At 43.3% G+C, this 15780-nt stretch overlaps 1 protein-coding gene across 1 annotated transcript in view; it reads right to left on the bottom strand.

Moving 5' to 3' along the window:
• The window catches only part of DOCK5 (dedicator of cytokinesis 5), a gene marked incomplete at both ends in the record, with an annotated part of 208018 nt that overhangs the window by 30386 nt on the left and 161852 nt on the right, over positions 1-15780 (bottom strand). Inside the window, 7 exons of the mRNA XM_079706756.1 lie at positions 1672-1761; positions 5250-5369; positions 10367-10457; positions 11080-11120; positions 11916-12075; positions 14582-14667; positions 15427-15581. Of these exons, the coding sequence (XP_079562882.1) occupies positions 1672-1761; positions 5250-5369; positions 10367-10457; positions 11080-11120; positions 11916-12075; positions 14582-14667; positions 15427-15581 (743 nt within the window). The remainder of the gene's footprint in view (positions 1-1671; positions 1762-5249; positions 5370-10366; positions 10458-11079; positions 11121-11915; positions 12076-14581; positions 14668-15426; positions 15582-15780) is intronic.

The following is a 15780-nucleotide window of genomic DNA, read 5'->3' as shown; positions in this document are numbered from 1 at the left end:
ACCAGTTTCTTGAAGTACGTTCAGGACCCCTAAAAGCTTAAGAAGCACTTTCTGAGATTTAGGTGGGTGGCTGCACTGGAACAGAGACATATGAGGAAAGAAAGAGAGAACCTTCCAGTTCATGCAGGTGGTTTTGATTCAAGGCCTCGGTTCAGCTACAGGTGCCCAGAAGGTGGTGGTGGTGTTCTATTTTTCAAATCCGGTACCACCCCTATTTTTTTGTAATTGAATTTTTATTTTATTTATTTTTATACAGCAGGTTCTTATTAGTCATCCATTTTATACATATTAGTGTATACATGTCAATCCCAATCTCCCAAGTCATCCCACCACCACCGCCCCCTGCCACTTTTCCCCCTTAGTGTCCATACGTTTGTTCTCTACATCTGTGTCTCTATTTCTGCCTTGCAAACCGGTTCATCTGTACCATTTTTCTAGGTTCCACATATATGTGTTAATATACGATATTTGTTTTCCTCTTTCTGACTTACTTCACTCTGTATGACAGTCTCTAGATCCATCCACGTCTCTACAAATGACCCAATTTCATTCCTTTTTATGGCTAATATTCCACTGTATATATTGGTACCACCCCTATCTTTAATGCTTCCTGTGGGGAGAGGTTTCCCAACCAGGGCATAGAGCATCAGCCTTAAAGGAAGCAAAATAGGTAGCCAGACCTGGGGGGCTTTGACAGCTGTCCCTCCCACAATGGTTAGCGCCAAGGTGATTACTACCCTACCTCAGTGAAGGTTTCTATCACAATGTTTTCTTAGAGAGGTAACTTGTTACACTGCTCATGCCTCAGCTCAATTTAGTTTGTGAAATTCATCTGTGACTTTTTGCATGATGGCAGGAGCTGGTACCATACAGGGGCAAATTCTTTTCAAAGTGATCTTGACAACTATCTCCTCCAATTATTACATGACAATGGGTGACCTGACCTTTTGTGACTCCTCCACTGAAAATGACCCAATGTAATATTGTGTTGGCCCCCCACTGGGCATGGAAAAGGTTATTTTTGTTTCACTTTACTGTTTTGAAATAGGTGACCTGTGCCAACAGCCAGGTGTAATACACAAGGGCAGGATGACTGTAAGAGAAGAGAAGTCCAGGGACATTTGGAGCAGGGGAAGGCAAAATTGGAGAATCAAGATAAAAAACAATAAGAAACAATAGAAAACAAACAAAAAAACAAACTAAAAACAAATTTTTTTAAACAAAAAAAAGATTTAAAATTGGAAAATAAGATAAAAAACAGAGCTCAACGATGAGCAGTTCATTCATTCAGCAGAGCCCTGAGGATGTGGCCCACAGGACAAGTAATTCTGATGAACAGATGTCAGAAAACATCTGAAACGTGGAAAGGCTCCCTGGAAGGCAGAGTAACTGAGAGGGAAAAGGGGTGCTGGGCCTGGGATATGGAGGGTCCACAGAGGAGCAAAAGGCACAGAGGAGACGGGGCTGTAGACGGGGATCCTGAGCCCCCACCAAAGATAATCTGGACAAATAGCGGTAACAGCTTTTAGACCTCATTTCTCTTCATTTTTATTCTAAGCAAGGTGTACTTTTCCATTGTAAAGAACATCAGTTATCTTTTTTAAACGTACAAAACCATTTTTACAAACAGCACCCCTGCCAGAGGCTCGATGTCTTCTGACCCAAACTCACCAGGAGGTCACCCAGGCCCTCGTAGTCGAATACTTTGCTCTCATAATTCTCAGCCAGCTCTTTGCTCAGCTTGATTGCCTTCTCCCACATCTTCAGAAAAAGAAAAGGAGGGTTACCAGTGGAGAACAAAGTAGTCATTGATCCAGTTGCAAAAGCTACTGGAGAGTCACTGGGCAATGACTAGGGAGTCAGGTGAGTTGAGTTTCTGCGGACACTCCCAACGTTCCTCACGGCTTGGATCAACTAACCCTGTTTTCTGACATCAAAAATCTACTGTACCTTAGCCGCTTTGCCAGGGGGCATTTTCTGTTAATTCTGTTTGTAAGAACATGAAGAACACCATGTGTCCTCAAACAAAGCAATGCTGAGTTTAAAGGGCAATGAACTAAAGACCATTGAAAGTGGAGTGGAACCAGTTCCAAAGACCTAGTCTTTGAGAGCATGAAAGGCTTGCTGGAGGGGAAAGGAAGTTGGTGTGGGCTCTTGTTCTGGTTTTGAGATGTGTGTGTGTGTTCCTTCTGAGTCAGGTTGTTTGGAAAGAGTGGAGGTATGAAAGAAAGTCTGATCGTACTGTTGTGTGGAATTTGGGAAACTATTTCTCCAAGTTAGGGCACTGATTTCCTATTTCTAACTAAACTATCTACATAGTCAAAGGGAGCTTCAGGAAATGAAATGCCTTATAGCATTTATGAACATGTAAATTACAGCCAAAGGCACATATCTGGCATCTGAGGCCAGCATCCCAGACTGATGAAACTCTGTTCATTTTGGTATTTCATAAAATGTCTCTTATCTGGATACTGTTAATAACGCAACATCTGGAAATTTCCTACTTCAGTCTTGTTAGCCACATGCTAAGTCCCACTGTTTCTGGCTGCCGAAGGAACGTGTGTACAGTTCACATACAGCTGTAAAAACATTTTAAAATTAAATCTTCTAGGGGCTTCCCTGGTGGCACAGTGGTTGAGAGTCCACCTGCCAGTGCACGGGACACGGGTTCGTGCCCTGGTCTGGGAAGATCCCACATGCCGCGGAGCGGCTGGGCCCGTGAGCCATGGCCGCTGAGCCTGCGCATCCGGAGCCTGTGCTCCGCAACGGGAGAGGCCACAACAGTGAGAGGCCTGTGTCCCGCAAAAAATAAATAAATAAATAAATCTTCTAATATCATTTGCCAAATTTGTCCCTTCTGAAATTTCTGGGCCTGGATCATGGAAAACTCTTTGAAATGTGCCACACGGGCCTCAGCTGGGCCTGGTGCAGGAGGCCAGTCAACAGCACCATGGGGCCCAGTTCACCCCTCATTCACCAAATGCTAACTCAATGGAAGAGACAGGAAGACAGCCTAGCACAGAGGTTCTCCAAGTCTGGTCCCTGGTCTCTGGGAGTCCCCAGGACCCTTTCGAGGGGTCTATGAGGTCAAAACCATCTTCTTAATAATACTAATATTATTTGCCTTTTTTCAATGCTCATTCTCTCATGAGTCTACAGTGGAGTTTCCCAGGGGCTATAGGATGTGTAATGTCACAACACATTGGATGTAGAAGTGGATATTCGAATCCTGCTGTTTCTATGGAGCCAGATGATAAAGAGATTTGCAAAAATGTCAAACAATGCCACTCATATTGCTCACTTTTTGAAAAATATGGTCACTGTTCATAAATAGATATGATTTATATGAACAGGTAATAAGTTTGTTATTGTTAAAAGAACAAGCAAGTAAATATTTAAAATTTTTGTTTTAATTTCTAAGACTAGAAATTAATAGCCATCAATAGACATAATCCATGTGAACAAAAGCTCTTGGGGGTCCTCAATAATTTTTAAGAGGGTAAAGGGATGCAGAGGCTAAAAAGTCTGAGTAAATATATTTGCTCTCTGGGCCTCAAGTTCTTCCTCAGTAAAACAGAGATAATATCTACCTTATAGGGTTATAGAGAGAATTAAATTAGAAAAGCAGCTTGAAAATCACCCAAAACAGTAACTTGCACTAAATCGATGGTAGCTATTTTATCATGATGATTATTTATTTAATCAACAGGTTCCACTGGTAAAACAGGAGTGGTGGCTGGAAGTGGCAGGCCCTTGAAAAAAGTCAAATCTGGAATCTGTTTTGTTTCAATAGCACACACTTCTTTTTTTCTCCCCCTACCCTTCCTATGCTTTTTTTCAATTTTAAATTTAAAAGTCTTCCAGCTGGACATGCTTTCTGCAGCTAATCACAGATTCCATGACTTGGTGGCAGAGTTTATATGTTTATTTTACTTTCTCTTCCTCATAGGCATTTAAGTTGCTTATTACGTACAGCCTAAGGTGTCAGGCAGGCAGCGACCTGGGGATGGGATGTGCCCCAGGTGTTAGCTAACAACCTCTAAAGAATGCGCTGAAAAGGATTATACTAGCTCCTGGCCCTTAGCAAAATTTAAAAGGTACAATTACGGTTTTTAAGAGTGAGGCCCTGGGCTGCCCACTGTATTCTCCCTTGGGTTATGTGTCCTCAAGATAACTGGTCTCTATTTATTGTCTTTCTTACCTTAATTAATCTATTCATTTTCTCTCCCATTAAAAATATCAGAATTCAAAGATACACATGGGAATAGTAAAGCATAAGTTATGAGTCACTGTTGCATAACAGAGAACTTGTCTGGTCTTTGTCCTAAGCTCCTGGGAGGCAGCTTCTAAACTCCTGGAATTTCCCCAGTGACAGGAGTGTCATTGTTATTCATGGTGGACCTCTCAGACCACATGGGAGTTGACACTAACGAGGTGACTCATGGTGGGCAGGATAGTCTTAGAATGGGGGCCCGCCTCTGCCAGGACCACCAGCCATTTGATTAGAGGGTTGGAGCCTTGAGCTATACAGTATCAGCCAGACCTCCAGGGAGGAGATGGGGGCTGGAGATGGAGTTTATTCATGTGGTTTATGATTCAATCAGTCCAGCCAATATAACGACACCCCAATAAAAACCCTGCACACAGGACTTCCCTGGCAGTCCACTGGTTAAGACTCCACGCTTCCACTGCAAGGGGTGTGGGTTCGATCCCTGGTAGGGGAACTAAGATCCCGCATGTCGTGTGGTGCGGCAAAAAAAACCAACAAAAACAAATCAAAAATGCTGCACACAGAGCTCCAATGAGCTTCCTGGTTGGCGAACACATCAGTTCACCAGGAGTGTGATGTGTCTGAATCCACAGGGAGAGGACACAGAAGCCATGCATCTGGGACCCTCCTAGACCTTGCCCTGTGTATTTCTTCATCTGGCTGGTTCTGATTTGTATCCTTTATGATAAAACTGTAATCATTAAGAACAGCATTATACCAAGTTTTGTTGGTTGTTCTAGTATAGTATCAAACCTGAGGGGGGGAACCATAGACACTCCCTCCCCAAATTTATAGTCAATTGGTCAGAAATGTGGGTGGCCTGGGGACCCCTGAACTTGCAGCTGGTGTCTGAAGTTTGGGCTGTCTTGTAGGGGTCTCTGCGCTAACTCTGGCTGGTGAAGATCAAAACTGCAGTGTATAAGTATTGCGGTCATTTCTTCCTTTGCCTTCATACAAAAACAAACTACCCAACACTCACCTTGCCTTTGTCAAAATACGATATGATTTCTTGATACAGCTTCTCTTTAAGCTCTTGCTGGGTATACACATAGTAAGTGTCCCTCTGAAGCAAATGGGGTACACAGGGCTTGTCAGACCACTGAAAAACACAAAAGCAACACAAGAGATTGATGCAACACATCAATTCATTTAAAGGAGATGAATGTAACAAATATTCAGCTGCAAAAATTCACAGAAATATTTGTATATATCTTTGACTCAATCATATATTTTTGATAATTTATTAAACACAGAAATTGCACACGCATATACATATACATGCCAGCTTCAAAACAAGTGCATGCCAAATGGACACTCAAGGCATTCCCATGAAGGTCAGGAATGAGGTGAGGCTGCCAACCATCATGACTGTGGTTGTACTGGTTACCACTCAGTACAGATAAAAGAGAGAAATCAGAAGTATAAAAATGCAAAAAAAGGGGTAAAACTATCATGTGAAAGCAATGATTGTATTCTTCATAATCAATCCATTCACAAAGGGTGCAACTGAAAACCTACCACAAATAATGAGAGAATTAAGTAGTGGGGTCAAAATTAACATATTTGGAAATAAATTAGAGATAGATTTCATATAAATAATAACCATGCTGAAGATAACAGAAGAAATGACCCCTACAAGAATAAACCCAAAATGATCAGATACCAAGGCACAGCAATGTGAATATACTTAATGCCACTAAATTATACGCTTATAAATGCCTAGGATGGTAAATTTAATTTTATATGTACTTAACCCATAATTAAATTAAAAAGAAAAGATATCTAGGTATCAACATAAAAAGGAATATTCAAGACTTCTGGGTTTCCCTGGTGGCACAGTGGTTGGGGGTCCGCCTGCCGATGCAGGGGATGCGGGTTTGTGCCCCGGTCTGGGAAGATCCCACATGCCGCGAAGCGGCTGGGCCCGTGAGCTGTGGCCCCTGAGCCTGTGCATCCGGAGCCTGTGCTCCGCAACGGGAGAGGCCACAGCGGTGGGAGGCCTGCGTACCACAAAAAAAAAAAAAAATTAAAAAAAATTAAAAAATTAAAAAAAGACTTCTACACAGAAAATGTTAATACACCACAGGAGGGCACAAAAGCAGCCTTGAACAAATGGAAAGTCATACCGTGCTTTTGGGTAAGAAAATGCTATTTTATAAACATGGAAATTCTCCCCTAATTTTTTTTTTTTTTTTTTGCGGTACGCGGGCCTCTCACTGTTGTGGCCTCTCCTGTTGCGGAGCACAGGCTCCGGACGCGCAGGCTCAGTGGCCATGGCTCACGGGCCCAGCCGCTCCATGGCATGTGGGATCTTCCCAGACCGGGGCACGAACCCGTGTCCCCTGCATCGGCAGGCAGACTCTCAACCACTGCGCCACCAGGGAAGCCCCCCTAAATTAATTTTTAAATTTCATGATTCAAGAGTCCATGTGGGGCTTCCCTGTTGGCGCAGTGGTTAAGAATCTGCCTGCCAATTCAGGGGACATGGATTCGAGCCCCGGTCCGGGAAGATCCCACATGCCGCGGAGCGGCTAAGCCACAACTGCTGAGCCTGCGTGTCTGGAGCCTGTGCTCCGCAACAGGAGAGGCCGTGACAGTGAGAGGCCCGCGCACCGCGATGAAGAGTGGCCCCCGCTCACCGCAACTGGAGAAAGCTGTTGCACAGAAACGAAGACCCAACACAGCCAAAAATACAATATAAAATAAATAAATTTATTAAAAAAAAAAAGTCCATGTGAAAAAAATAAACAAAAAGGAATAAGGTGGAAAACTCTGAAAAAGAAGAGGGATGAAGAGAAACTACTAGGTCATAAAACATACTGGTAATTGAAACAGTGTGGTCCTGGGGCATGAATTGACAGAGATCCATGCCAAATATGTAAAATCTAGAAAGAGGATCCCCCCGACCCTCCATACAGTGATTTAGTACATGATCAAGATGGGATCTCATACCAATGATGAAAATGTGGAAATGATGAAAATGTGGACTATACTTAATAAGCAGCACCCCTACTGAGTAGCTCTATGGGGAAAAAGTGGCATCCACACCTCATACCTTATGCCAGGATAGGAGAGCTGAATTTTCTGAGAAGCACAAACGAAAAGACCTACAGTCACTGACACTGTGGTTTCTTTCGGATCATCCCACAGTCAACAAGCCTTCCTCCCTAACCCATATACAGTAAGCTTTCTGGTGCCCCAATCGTGCGTATGAACTGTGAATGGCTGCCTTAGGGGAAGTGGTGAAGCAGAGGACGCCACTTTTTAATTCCAAAGCTTAGAACAACATACATGTATTATTTAGGTATAAAATAAAGTTTAAATTATACAAGAAAATGAATTGCTAGGTACAAGAATGGAGGCAGGGAGATGTAGTAGGAGGCTAAAAATGATAACTTGGACCAAGATGGTAGCAATGGAGATAAAGAAAAGTGGATAGGGTGAGGCTATCAAAGAGACATCTGCACCCCCATGTTCGCTGCAGCATTATTCACACTAGCCAAGATACAACCTAAGTGTCCATCAATGGATGAATGAATAAAAATGTGGTATAGAGCTTCCCTGGTGGCGCAGTGGTTGAGAGTCCGCCTGCCGATGCAGGGGACACGGGTTTGTGCCCCGGTCTGGGAAGATCCCACATGCCGCGGAGCGGCTGGGCCCGTGAGCCATGGCCGCTGGGCCTGTGCGTCCGGAGCCTGTGCTCCGCAACGGGAGAGGCCACAATAGTGAGAGGCCCGCGTACGGCAAAAAAAAAAAAAAAAAAGTGGTATATACATACAATGGAATATTATTCAGCCATGAGAAAGAAGGAAATCCTGCCATCTGCAACACCACGGATGGACCTTAAGGGCATTATTCAAAGTGAAGTAAGTTAGACAAGAAAGACAAACACTGTACGACCTCACTTATATGTGGCATCTGAAAATTCCGGGCTTGTAAAAACAGAGAGTAGAACGGTGGTTACCAGGGGCTGCGGGGTGGGGGAATAGGGGGAAGATTGTTTAAGGGTATAAACTTGAAACTAGTAGATAAATAAGCCCTGAAGAGCTTCCCTGGTGGTGCAGTGGTTAAGAATCCACCTGCCAATGCAGGGCACACGGGTTTGAGCCCTGGGCCAGGAAGATCCCACATGCTACGGAGCAACTAAGCCTGTGAGCCACAACTACTGAGCCTGCGCTCTAGAGCCCATGAGCCACAACTACTGAACCTGTGTGCCACAGCTACTGAAGCCTGCGCGCCAAGAGCCTGTGCTCCGCAACAGGAGAAGCCCCCGCTCACAACTAGAGAAAGCCCGCGTGCAGCAACGAAGACCCAATGCAGCCATAAATAAATAAATAAACAAACAAACAAACAAAAATTTAAACAAATAAATAAATAAGCCCTGGAGATCTAATGCTATAGCACAAACTTTCTCAATTAAAAAAAGAAAGAAAGAAAAGCGGATGGGGTGAGGGAGGGTTTTGGACAGAAGGTCCACGATTCTTGTTTGTGCACAATGTGGGAGGGGTGAGTAAAAGATGATGACGACCAGTATCTTTTATTAGATGTCAGTGCCCTTTAGTGAAATGGGGAGAAAGGTGAGGAAGGGACGGACCCAGCAGGACAGTGGAGGGAACAGCTTCTGTTACTGTCACGCCAAGTTTGAGTTGTCTGCTAGTCATTCAGAGATTGATGTTGACAAAACAGTAAGTTGGAGGAGTCGTCAGAGCTGGAAATAATTATTTGGGATTGATGATGTAGAGCTGTATTTATATCCATGGCACAGTATAATTTCCTCAGTGAGACAGGATAAATAGGATCGTACTTCTACAGCTCTGTATTTACTTACAGCTCACTTCTCTACAGTTTTACACATATTGATGGACGTGTGTTTTGTTTTTTAAAATAAATAAATTTATTTAATTTTAATTAATTTAATTAATATTTAATTATTTAATTTAATTAATAATGGCTGCATTCGGTCTTCATTTCTGCACGGGCTTTCTCTAGTTGTGGCAAACAGGGGCTACTCTTCGTTGAGGTACGCAGGCTTCTCACTGCGGTGGCTTCTCTTGTTACAGAGTACGTGCTCTAGGCTCACTCGTGGGCTTCAGTAGTCGCAGCATGCAAGCTCAGTAGTTGTGGCTCGCGGGCTCTAGAGTGCAGGCTCAGTAGTTGTGGCGCACGGGCTTAGTTTTTCCGCGGCATGTGGGATCTTCCCTGACCAGGGCTCGAACCCGTGTCCCCTGCGCTGGTGCATTCTTAACCACTGCACCACCAGGGAAGTTCCTGTTTCTTCACTTAGAGCGTCAGTATTAGCAGCCTGTAAGTTGTGCTCTGCTTTCTCAGGATTTTTAAATAAATGACATGCACCCATATGTTCAAAGCAGCACTATTTACAAAAGCCAAGACATGGAAACAACCTAAGTGTCCATGGACAGATGAGTGAATAAAGATGATGTAGTACATATGTAGTGGAATATTACTCAGCCATAAAAAAGAATGAAGTAATGCCATTTGCAGCAACATGGATGGACCTAGAGGTGATCATACTAAGTGAAGTAAGTCAGGAAGAGAAAGACAAATACCATATGACATCACTTACATGTGGAATCTAAAATACGACACAAATGAACTTATCTACAAAACAGAAACAGACTCAGAGAGAGAGAACAGACTTGTGGTTGCCAATGGGAAGACGGAGTGGGGGATGGATGGATTGGGACTTTGGGATTAGAATGGATAAACAACAAGGTCCTAGTGTAGAGCGCAGGGAGCTATATTTAATATCCTGTGGCAAACCATAATGGAAGATATGAAAAAAAAGTATACGTATGTACAACTGACTCACTTTGCTGTAAAGCAGAAATTAACACAACACTATCAGTCAACTATACTTCAATAAAATAAATTTAAAAGTAAGTAAATAAATAAATAAATAAATAATAATGGAAATGTTCCCAACGGTCTAAAAACTAGCTGTGCCTATTTAGAAGGTATAAAAACATTCTTGGATAAAAGGGTCCTCCTTGAGTAGGGAACTTTCCCATCAAAATCATACAGGATGTGGTCCCAAAGGGCTGGACGGCTGAAAAATCGCATACCTGATCCACTTACCTGCAGGAGCTCAGCATGTAGGAGGAGTGTGTAGGCAGCTTCGGTGTAGTTCTCACAGTCCCGGTGCAAATCCCGCAGCTTGTACAAGTATCTGGTCAGAATGGGAGAAAGGAGGCATTCTGCTGCCAGGGAGTTGATGGGACATTTGGCTCATGCCACAGCCAGGCGGCAGGAATAGTTACTTCCTGTTCCTTAAGTCTTTGTGCTGCTTCCTGCCTGTGTGTCTTTCCTACACTACCTGTGCTACTTTGTACTCTTCGTTTAAGGCAGTGATGTTTAAAAAATTTTTTTAACGTCACAGACCCCTTTGGGAAGCTCATGAGAGCTAAGGAATGTTTCCCCAGGAAAATGCACATAGTTGACATCCAAGTTGGTTTCACGTTCAGGGCTTCCTGCACGCCGGACTAACAGTCCTTGACAGAGGGTGAATTTCATGTCTTTCCTGTGCTGTTTTCCCTAGTTGCCTGGCCACAGCCCTCTATCCTTTCCTGGAATCCCGACACGATCCTCCCTCTACACTTCCTCGTATTGTACGTACTTGTGTATCTGTCTGAAGCGTTTACCCTTTTAGGAAGAAGGGAGCATATCACACACTTTCTGGTGTCTCTCGAAGCAGCAAGCACGGTGTTGGGGCTTATTGTTTTCACTTATTGGAGAAATAAATCATAAAGCCCTGACATAAACAGCAAAAGCAGACATTTCTTTCAGCTTACCTTATGTAGATGTCCTCTCTCTTCTTTTCTTTGTAAAAATTCTACAAAAAAAGTCACAAAATACCAACACAAAGCCGTTATTGATGAGCTTGCCACAGAAATGGACAAACCACTACTTGCACTTTTCAGGTGTCACTTTTCCAAAGACTTTCCTCTTTCCCTTTAACAAATACCCCCAACAAAATAAGGAAGTGACAATTTATAAAGCAGAAAAGTTGAATTCTTTTAGGACCAGGCTTCTGGAAATGTGAGGGAACCTTCTAGGTGAACAGACAGCTGGGTCATACCCAAGTCACATGATATTCTGTTTTCTCAGGGAATCAGAGGCGGTAGGTTCTTGATTTATATGAGGAGGAGTGTATGGCAGCCTAAACCTCTGAGGTCTGTGGTTCCAGTTACAACTGTCTAAGGAAAGGCAAGACCACAGGGTTCTACCACCTAGAGGATTTCATGGACTAATTCTCTGCTCATGGTATATTGTTTTTAATGCATTTTCGACTGTGTCGAATAATCCCAACAATAAAGCAACCACATAAAAACAAGACAGGCTGAGGATGGCCTTCGGTAAGAGAGTTGAGTCAAGAGCTTATGTTGCATTTTCCATCCCTGTTTCCACATTTATCCTCAAGGTCTGAGGCAGCTGGCATCTGTGAGTTCAAAGCTGAGTTGGCCATTCCAATTAGACTCAGCAGGACACGGACTCTGGAAAGGCGGTCCCAGGGGACCTTTGTGTCTGCCAGATCTACTTAGAGCTGCGCCATGGGGCGCAGGGGCAGCCGGGCACTGCCCTCTCACCATCCCAGGGGCATGGCACGTCCCAGGGGCGTGGCACATACCAGCACGTTAACGGTACAGCTCATGCGGTTTTCCTTGCTCTCGTCATGCATGATAATGGTTCTGTAGTCCAAGAGATTCTCTAAGAGGCTGCTGACCAGGAGTGCGAATACTTCTCCGGAGCTGGAGAGGTATTTATGTTTCCGGCAATGTTCTAGAAGCCTGTGGGGCAGAGATAGAGACAAATGCCCATGTCCCACACGGTGACTCCAGTACCGCCTATGAGCGCTGTCCATGGTCCTGGCAGCAGGTGGCGCCAGACTAGGAGACATACACCCTTTCTTGTAACTCCAGTCTATGCTAGCCTGGGTCCTGCACTTACAAGGCTACTTGCTGTTACTCAAGTTCTACGTTTTCTTTAGGTCTGTAGCTCAAACCCTATCATCACTGAGGATCCCAGCCCACTATGCCCTTCTTTGAATTTCTATTTGTATTTGTTTTTGTCTTCTGTCAATACCACAGAATTGAGAACCTTTGCCCAAAAAGTTTTGTGTGTGCTATCTGATCGCTCTACTCATTGAAAGGACCATCTTTTCTCCGTCTTTATTCTCCCTAAGGCATCTTCAGGGCATCCTGAGGGAACTCTGGAGAATCTTGGACTGATGCCCAGCCTAGAGGAACCTAGGAACCTACTACACTGCTAGACATGTGGCTCTTTGGATGAAAGTGGGAGACGCCGGCTTCCCTGGTGGCGCAGTGGTTGAGAGTCCACCTGCCGATGCAGGGGACGTGGGTTCGTGCCCCGGTCCGGGAAGATCCCACATGCCGCGGAGCGGCTGGGCCCATGAGCCATGGCCACTGAGCCTGTGCGTCCGGAGCCTGTGCTCTGCAACGGGAGAGGCCACAACAGTGAGAGGCCCGCGTACCGCAAAAAAAAAAAAAAAAAAACAAAGTAGGAGACACAGGAGAGAGGAGATATGGGGATATATGTATATGTATAGCTGATTCACTTTGTTATAAAGCAGAAACTAACACACCATTGTAAAGCAGTTATACTCCAATAAAGATGTTTAAAAAAAAGTTATTTTCAGGAAAAAATGCACAGTTGTAAATAGGTAGATGGAGGTTAAACTTTTGGTCTAAATCCTCTCCCTCTGGATCCAAATAGAACAAAGCTTCTATAGGAGCTTCTCAGATTAGACAATTAGAAGAAAACTTTGGGAACAGGAGAAAAAATGGGTTCAAAGCATTAGTCCAGACTCTTGAATTATTCTTGAGCACTGGAAATTTGTGCAGTCATATTTTTCTGCATTCGTGATCCAAGAAGAATGAAGGAAAAATAAGATCTGTATGTGAAAAAGTCAACTGTAGGATTTTTTTAAAGTGTAGTTTTATTATCACTTGTAAATGTGTGTGTAACACCTGCACTTAATTCCCATATGGGATCAGAACTGCAGAAGTGATAAATTGAAAGGTCTGAATCTCAAACAGGCAGACCAAGTGGATATGGGATGAAAAGATCAACAAACCATCTTATCATCCATTACAAACAAAATAAGACGGACTTCTAGTTCTTTAAAATACAGACGAGTCATCAGTTCCATTTCTGAGTACCCTGTGTGCTAGTTCCTTAAAAAAAATCTTTGAAAAATGAAAAACAAAGTTGGGAGTGTCCCCGTCCTCAGCTCAGTCTAATGCCCACCACGTCCACGAAGCAGGTAAATCCCAGAAAGACCTAGGCACGTACCCAATCAACAGGTGACAGAGTTGGCCAATATCATAAAAGTTCAGAGAACATAAGAAATGAACAGTCTAGGGTAGTTACAACCCAGGATGCTGGGAAGATCTGCAGATAATAACAGTAACGAACACCAGAGCAGCCAACATTTGTCCAGCACGAGCTCTGTGACAGACACTGTGTTAATGCATCATCTCATTTAATCCTCACCAAAATACAGATCTTATCATTGTAGATGACCAAAAAAAAAAAAAAAAAAAAAAAAGGGGGGGTGTTGTATAGGTTAGAGCATCTGTCCAAAGTCAAAATCCTAGTATGTGGAGAAAGGGGATTTGAAGCACAATCTCTCTCCCCAACATCTAAGTGTTTTTAACCACTCTTGTTATACTGTCATTCCATACATGCAAAGGAGAGTAAGAGGGACAGAGGGTGACAGGCAAAGGTCTGTCAGGGTATTGGATGGGGAACAGTGGGATAATGTGAGCACAGGGAGGGAATGAATGTGTTGGCTTGGGGTGTACGGAGGGCAGTGAAAAGGGCTGGAGCCGTACCTGGTGTTCTCAGATATCCTTCACAGGGCTTAAGGTATTCTTAAATGTAAAGCGGACCTTGAAATGTTTTTCCCTTCCCCTTTAAATTATTGCTTCGAAGCCATAATTAGAGGTGCTAGCACTTTTGTTAAAGTTCAGCATTTCAAACACTGGGCAAAATGCCACTACTCTGTCCATCTCCCTCTCTCCTCAATCTGCTCTGTTCTCGAGGGCCAGGCTGGCCAGGAAAACATGAACATTTGACTCACAGCAGATAAACAAATGTCAGCAGTGGATGGTGTAAACTTCATGAACCCCCCCTACTCACCGAAAACCATTCATGGTGGTGACCCCAGGGATGCTGAGACTACTCGATTGGTCTGTAAGGGCAGCAGAAGCCTGTTTTTCTCCATCACTAAATGATGTAATCAACGTGAGATTTTGTTTCTGAAATACTCACAGTTTTTCCAGAAGGACCTTGTATTGTTCATCTCCTCTTCCCCCTTCCACCTCTTGGTCCAGCTTTGTGATCAACTCATTCTCAAACTGAAAGCAGAGGCGGAATTTCACAGGAGAATGCCACATTCTCAGAAGAGGACACGAAAGACATCCAGCCAAGTTTTCTAGATTTGACCTTTACTGAATTGTAAACTAATTCCAACATACATAGAGGAAGACCCCACTTCATATCATCCATTAATATCAAAACTTCCTAAAGCAGCCTTGTGCTACTCTGTCCTTTGCTTTATATTTACGGAAAAAAATTACCCCAAACATTATTATCTAATCACAACTATGCATACAAAAATAGTTTAATGATTCTAATTTTCCATTTTATTTTTGGCTCTTGTCGAAGTCTTGACAATGGGATTGCTTTGGCAGAGCTTCATAGCTGCAAAATCTTCCATTCAATACTAATATACTGTATAGATAAGGAAATTGAAGCATAGGAAAAATACATCAGGCAGACTAAGGTCTCAAAGCTAAAGACCCCCGCACCATTCCCTCAATCCACTGCAATATTTGCAACAGATAGGATTAAACTGCGTGAAGTCAAATTTTAATTATCCAGAGATAAGAGTGCTTCTTTAGGAAACACACGCAGCAGAAAAGGCTGCTCCTAGGGCCTTGGTTGGACTATCTGATCCTATGCCTAATCGCTTTGCAAAATAAAACGCAAAAAAAGAAGTTTTTAGATCACCTTTGATTTGTTTTATTCAGGCTACCGCTTCTCTATATAGAAAGAAAATAAATAAGAGGTGACTCTACGTGCATTAGTAAGACGACAGGTCCACCACTCCTTACCATATGGAAATTGCCATTTCCACTGAAATTGAACTCGCACTGCATCATATCAAAGAAAATGGGGATGGTGGCTTTCCGGAGCTCTACTTCGGGGGTCAGTGTGACCTCCAGAATGGGACCCACCATGGATGGGATGAATTTGATTTTGTGGGGACCTGAAATGAAAGTAAGTGAGGACATGAAAAAAAATAATTTCACCGGAAGTAAAGTGCTACAATCTTCCTCCACAGGGCCCATAAGAAAAGAAAAAGTTTATGTGGGTAAATCAATTCAGAAGTGAGTGACTAAATATTGTTTTCTGATAAATGTGATGTCGTAAGAGACTGACAAGTCAACCTGAACTTCCAGACACAC

Source organism: Hyperoodon ampullatus (assembly GCF_949752795.1).
Source record: "Hyperoodon ampullatus genome assembly, chromosome: 6".
NCBI classification, from domain to species: domain Eukaryota; kingdom Metazoa; phylum Chordata; class Mammalia; order Artiodactyla; family Ziphiidae; genus Hyperoodon; species Hyperoodon ampullatus.
The sequence above is the reverse complement of the archived record's forward strand: the minus strand, read 5'-3'. Positions and strand labels throughout refer to the sequence as shown.